At 38.0% G+C, this 6,607-nt stretch overlaps 1 protein-coding gene across 1 annotated transcript in view; it reads left to right on the forward strand.

Moving 5' to 3' along the window:
• LOC104985251 (tetratricopeptide repeat protein 6-like) overlaps positions 1–6,607 on the forward strand; it is a 64,590-nt gene that overhangs the window by 35,940 nt on the left and 22,043 nt on the right. Inside the window, exon 10 of the mRNA XM_010835324.1 lies at positions 1,712–1,785. Coding sequence (XP_010833626.1) covers positions 1,712–1,785 — 74 coding nt within the window. The remainder of the gene's footprint in view (positions 1–1,711; positions 1,786–6,607) is intronic.

Genomic DNA, 6,607 nt, shown 5'->3' on the forward strand with positions numbered 1-6,607 from the left:
AGCCTCTTGATGAAATTGAAAGAGGAGAGTGAAAAAGTTGGCTTAAAGCTCAACATTCAGAAAACTAAGATCATGGCATCTGGTCCCATCACTTCATGGGAAATAGATGGGGAAACAGTGGAAACAGTGTCAGACTTTATTTTTTTGGGCTCCAAAATCACTGCAGATGGTGATTGCAGCCATGAAATTAAAAGACACTTACTTCTTGGAAGGAAAGTTATGACCAACCTAGATAGCATATTAAAAAGAAGAGATATTACTTTGCCAACAAAGGTCCGTGTAGTCAAGGCTATGGTTTTTCCTGTGGTCATGTATGGATGTGAGAGTTGGACTGTGAAGAAAGCCGAGTGCTGAAGAATTGATGCTTTTGAACTGTGGTGCTGGAGAAGACTCTTGCAAGTCCCTTGGACTGCAAGGAGATCCAACCAGTCCATTCTGAAGGAGACCAGTCCTGGGTGTTCATTGGAAGGACTGATGCTGAGGCTGAAACTCCAGTACTTTGGCCACCTCATGTGAAGAGTTGACTCATTGGAAAAGACCCTGATGCTGGGAGGGATTGGGGGCAGGAAGAGAAGGGGACGACAGAGGATGAGATGGTTGGATGGCATCACCGACTCGATGCACATGAGTTTGGGTAAACTCTGGGAGTTGGTGATGGACAGGGAGGCCTGACGTGCTGCGATTCATCGGGTCACAAAGAGTCGGACACAACTGAGCAACTGAAGTGAACTGAACTGACTCAGTGGTATTCTTATTTTGCTTCAGGTTTCAGTTGTTTTTGTAGGGCTTTGAAAAGCTAAAGAGCTTCAGACAGCATATCTCTGGTGTTCAATAGAGAACAGTGTTCAGGTCACAGCATCAGAATCTTAGGCAGAGTTAGTGCTTTTAATTCTTTTAACCTCTTCCCCAGTACCATTTGGGCTTCCCTGGTGGCTCACATGGTAAAGAATCTGCTTGCAATGCAGGAGATGTGGGTTTGACCCTTGGGTTGGGAAGATCCCCTGGAGGAGGGCATGGCAACCCACACCAGTATTCTTGCCTGGAGAATCCCCATGGTCAAAGAGTCTGGCGGGCTACAGTCCATGGGGTCACAAAGAGTTGTACTCGACTGAGCGACAGCCCAACCAGTACCATTCAAGTCCATTCCAACTGACTGCCCTGACTTTACCTGTTGCAGTTAGCATTTCCGCTGCTCCTTTTCTGGAGGCTTCTAGGATCTCTGGACAAAATGACACATTTTCCCCTAAGTGTGGGTTGCCCAGGTAGGAGCTACCTTAGCTAATCCACACAAGAGTTGCAGTTATAGGGCCTGGCCCAAGTGCTTATCTGTCCTATAGTCCTAAGAGTCTCTGCCGGCAAATTTCTATTTCTGTCTGGATACAGAAGTCTCTGGTTGTGTTCACTGGCCGGGGGGGGGCGGAAACAATGAAAAAGAAAGTAAGTGTGATACCTCATTACAATACCAGGCAAAACCACAAGAAGAGTGGAGACAGTAGTGTAAGGTTCTGAGTGAGTTTTTGGTTATGGTATTCTGTATTGGGTTATAGTATTCTCATGTGATACTAAAAGGAGAACATAAAGTTTTAAAGAAGATGTATATTTTAAGGCTTGTATAAAATTTATTTGTGGTAGAATCAAAATTAGGAGGAAGTTTATGAAAACCTGAAAGGTAATGTGGTAAAATTAACAGAAATTTGTAAAACTCTTTCAGGATTTTAAACAAGCTGCACTGATAAGCAAGACTAATGTGAGCCTGTGTCAAGCTACTGCTGTGTGCTATCACAGGTATGGAGTGTGATTCATGTTGAAGTGAGAGCGAGTTGGACTGGCAGATTTATAATAGGAGAAACAGAGGAGAATATTATGGAAGTGACAGAGTACAAAAATGGGGGGAGACACAGAGAATCACTGTATGGATGTGGGAACCACAGCTAAGTTTCTCAGACTATTTTAGCCAGATCAGCAAGTAAATGCCTGCTGATAGATAGCATTGGGGGTATCCATATGATTCAGGTCCACTTATTGGAAAGGACCTTGGTAATACACAGAATGAAATCATGAATAGCTTGAAATATCTAAGAATAGAATAATTAACTTTGTTCATTAAATGGAGCTAACTTTTAAAAAGTCTGTTTCCTAGAAGAGAGGTTGATTTAGTAAAATATTTTCAAGAAAATTTTACCTTTAAAAAGCATTTCTAAAACTAAAACTAATTAAAATATACCAGTAAATATCTATAAAATATAATGAAATCTACAAAAAATACATTACTTAAAATTGCTTAAAATACATTACTTGTTTCTGGTATTGTTGTAAAAAATAAGTAAATTATAGAAGAGGAGAAAAGAATAGTAACATAAGGCTAAAATATAGAAGATCAGTTTAAAATTTACTCTGAAATAATATTAGATTGATTTTGCTAACTATAATTTATAGCTTACATTTCTACCCATACATTTGATATAAAAAATTAATTTCTGGACATTTTACTTTTAAAAGCATAGAAATTCAGCACGTGAATTTCACTTTTTAATGTGAAATAGAATGTATTTAGTTAAGTAATAGTTTACAGCATTTTTTGTGAGTGAAATAATAGTAGTTACTTGGATGAGAAAATTAAGACAGCAAGTAGACTCCGTAGATATACTTTTTAGGCAGTAGAACATAGTTTGAATTACTTAGAAAACTAACATTCTTTTTTCCCCTCTTTTAGGACATAACTAGTACAGGTATGGTTTCTCTATGAGAGTTATATTTTTTCAATTTTATGAATATGGTAGTATAATTACTGGAGCTTGTAAAGGTATATTTGGTTAAAAGGCCCAAACTGGTCTCAGACCTTTAAATTTATACAGGCAAAAAGCATAGTCACATCATTGTCTATTTTAATACAGCATCTTTGTACAATTCATCTCTTTAAGTAATTGCCATTCTTAAAAAGAAATGGAATAATAATGACTGATGTGTTTGTTTTGGTGGGCGAGTGGAGACCAGAAATGTCTGAGGTCACTGAATTCTCTTAAAACCAAAACCAGACACCAGAATTTTCTCAGCCTCGTTCCTGTGTTTTGTAACTGTTAGAGTCAGTAAATTTTTCTATGTGTCAGGTCCTGATCTCCTTTATGAAATGTAATCACTGGGTATATATGGCGGGGCCTCCTTAAGCTGAAACTGCTTTGCAATTCCAAATAACCAACTTTCATCATCCCACCCGAATCTCTATTGTCTTTTAATAAAAGTAGAATTAAATCAACAGTAAAATTCTGATAACTCAGCATCCCAATTCCATGTATTTTAACAGTTTTACTAAATTTAACAATAAGGAATGTTTAGTGATTGGTTATATTTATTTCAAGAAAAATATTTTTGCTTTTCAAGTTGAGGTATAACATATTTATTACTTCAGCAGCATGGTTTGTAAATAATAAGATTCACTATTGGTGTTTCATAGTAGAGAAAGTAAAAATTCTCCCATTTGGAAAAATTTTAAAAAGGAATAAATCTGTAAACTTTAGGGCTTTGATCTTTGAACTCGAGGGGTTGCAGACTTTTGAAGTGTGCCTTTGTATATCTCTGGTTCTCACTCTTGTGGTTGCTAGGAGACAGCATTCCTTAGGCTGAATATCCTACTTGTTGCCCAGTTGGGTCACTGAGAGTATTATGGTAGAGTTAATTTTTAGATCTCTTTGAGAAAGCCACCTTAAGATTAAAAAAAAAAAAAGTCACAGAGGGAGAGCCTGATGGCTCAGCGTTATATATTCTGTCCACTTTTTACTTCAGCACATTTATTTCACTCTTCTTCTGTTTGCATACAATATTTCTGAATCTTCGACTCTGCAGGCCACATTCTTTAGTTTGGGGAGGTATTTATGATTTATTTGTACAACCCAGTAGGGCACATCTGGTCACGTATATGATTCATTTGGAAAACGTGGTGAGCCTTGGTGTCTGTGGCCTAACCTGCCAGCTCAGCACCTGGTCCTTAGTTAATAGACACCATAATGCGAGTCACACACCTTCCTTCGGTGATCACGTTATTTTAGATTTATAGAGACACTTTTTATTTTAGAAAAACTAACATACTTTTGTGTTTGTGTAATTGATGTTTTAACAGTTCATGTGCCAGTGATCGTGTACCCCGATATAACAGACACTCTGCCACGTTTTTCCGTTTTTAAACCATCATGTGATTATTTAACAGGAGCCCTAATCTACAGGACATTGTGTGACATACCCATTTTCAGAAAAATGAAGTTGCCGAATCTATGTTATTTCCTATTGGTGTAGGGGGTTGGGGGTGGTGTCTCTGGCTTTGGCTCCATCACCTCCTCTGGACTTGATTTTTAGATATTATCAGCTTTGAAGAGGTTGCTAGGTGCCTTTCAAGGTCCCTCCCCAGGTTTAAGGTTTAATGATTGTTTACTTAGTCTGAATAGACTAGATGTTTGTTAAACATTAGTGCTGATAACTAGATGTGTGTCGAAAAATAACTTCAATTCATTGCCTAATTTTTTTTAAAAAACTGGTTTGATGATTCAAAGGGTGAAATTATGTTTTTGTAAACTATATATTGGCATATGTACTCACAGAGGATTTTAAATTTCCCTCTGGATAAGAGGGAAGCAATGTGTATGATACAATTTGGATGCAAGCATACTAGAAACATTTTGGTGATTTGTGGGAAGAATATGAGAGACCTGGGTTGCCCTGGAAATTTCCATTTACATGGTCACCATAGATATGCATCATAAATAAATAGCTCACTACCTAGAGATAGAAATGAAAGTGAACTGTTCAAGTGTTGTTGCTCAAACGTGTCCGACTCTTTGCAACCCCATGTACTGTGGCCCACCAGGCTCCTCTGTCCACGGGGATTCTCCAGGCAAGAATACTGGAGTTGGTTGCCTTGCCCTCCTTCAGGGGATCTTCCCGACCCAGGAATTGAATGCGGGTTTTCTGCCTTGAAGGCAGATTCTTTACCATCTGAGCCAACTAGGGAAGCAGTGGCCGTTAAAAACCTATCAGCTAAATGCATTTTATATAGAAATGCAAATTACTACTGTGTAATTATTCTTGATAAAGAGTTCATTATCTAGGCTAGAGTTATTTCTGTAATACAGTGAGAAAGTGGCTACAAGCATTGTAACCTTGTATTCAGTGAACTTTTACTTCTCAAATACTGCCAGTTATCAGGAAAGAGGAGGACAGTTTCACTCTAAACTGCTTGAGGGAGGGGAGCCCATGTTTTCTTTGTGAGAATCCACAGAGTGAACTCAGAAGGCAACAGCTGTCTCATATACATGAGTGTTAACCGGCTCCTGTTTGTAATGTCAAGCTCTCCCGGTGCTTTCCTGTTGACTCTTTTGTCATCTTCTGGCACAACCCTTGGTACACACTTTTGGACAGTGTTTGCCAAAACATGGGGGAAATATCATCAGCACCTCTGTTAATTTTCAGGGCATGCCCAAGCATTCAAAAAAAATTGAATCACGTTACGGCAAACTGGACTGCTTTTCAGTTTCAAAGTGAATTCTTTTTCAAACCTGTGAACACATCAAGGAGAGAGTCTTAGCTAAGAGTTAGTCTTTAAACTATTAAAAATTCCAACATATGGAGGCTGAACAACACGCTGCTGAATAACCAACAAATCACAGAAGAAATCAAAAAAGAAATCAAAATTTGCATAGAAACGAATGAAAATGAAAACACAACAACCCAAAACCTGTGGGACACAGTAAAAGCAGTCCTAAGGGGAAAGTTCATAGCAATACAGGCACACCTCAAGAAACAAGAAAAAAGTCAAATAAATAACCTAACTCTACACCTAAAACAACTAGAAAAGGAAGAAATGAAGAACCCCAGGGTTAGTAGAAGGAAAGAAATCTTAAAAATTAGAGCAGAAATAAATGCAAAAGAAACAAAAGAGACCATAGCAAAAATCAACAAAGCCAAAAGCTGGTTCTTTGAAAGGATAAATAAAATTGACAAACCATTAGCCAGACTCATCAAGAAACAAAGGGAGAAAAATCAAATCAATAAAATTAGAAATGACAGTGGAGAGATCACAACAGACAACATAGAAATACAAAGGATCATAAGAGACTATTATCAACAATTATATGCCAATAAAATGGACAACGAGGAAGAAATGGACAAATTCTTGGAAAAGTACAACTTTCCAAAACTCGACCAGGAAGAAATAGAAAACCTTAACAGACCCATCACAAGCATGGAAATTGAAACTGTAATCAAAAATCTTCCAGCAAACAAAAGCCCAGGTCCAGACGGCTTCACAGTTGAATTCTACCGAAAATTTAGAGAAGAGCTAACACCTATCCTGCTCAAACTCTTCCAGAAAATTGCAGAGGAAGGTAAACTTCCAAACTCATTCTATGAGGCCACCATCACCCTAATACCAAAACCTGACAAAGATGCCACAAAAAAAGAAAACTATAGGCCAATATCACTGATGAACATAGATGCAAAAATCCTAAACAAAATTCTAGCAATCAGAATCCAACAACACATTAAAAAGATCATACACCATGACCAAGTGGGCTTTATCCCAGGGATGCAAGGATTCTTCAATATCCGCAAATCAATCAAT

Source organism: Bison bison, unplaced genomic scaffold (genome assembly GCF_000754665.1).
Source record: "Bison bison bison isolate TAMUID 2011002044 unplaced genomic scaffold, Bison_UMD1.0 scf7180017864041, whole genome shotgun sequence".
Lineage (NCBI taxonomy): Eukaryota > Metazoa > Chordata > Mammalia > Artiodactyla > Bovidae > Bison > Bison bison.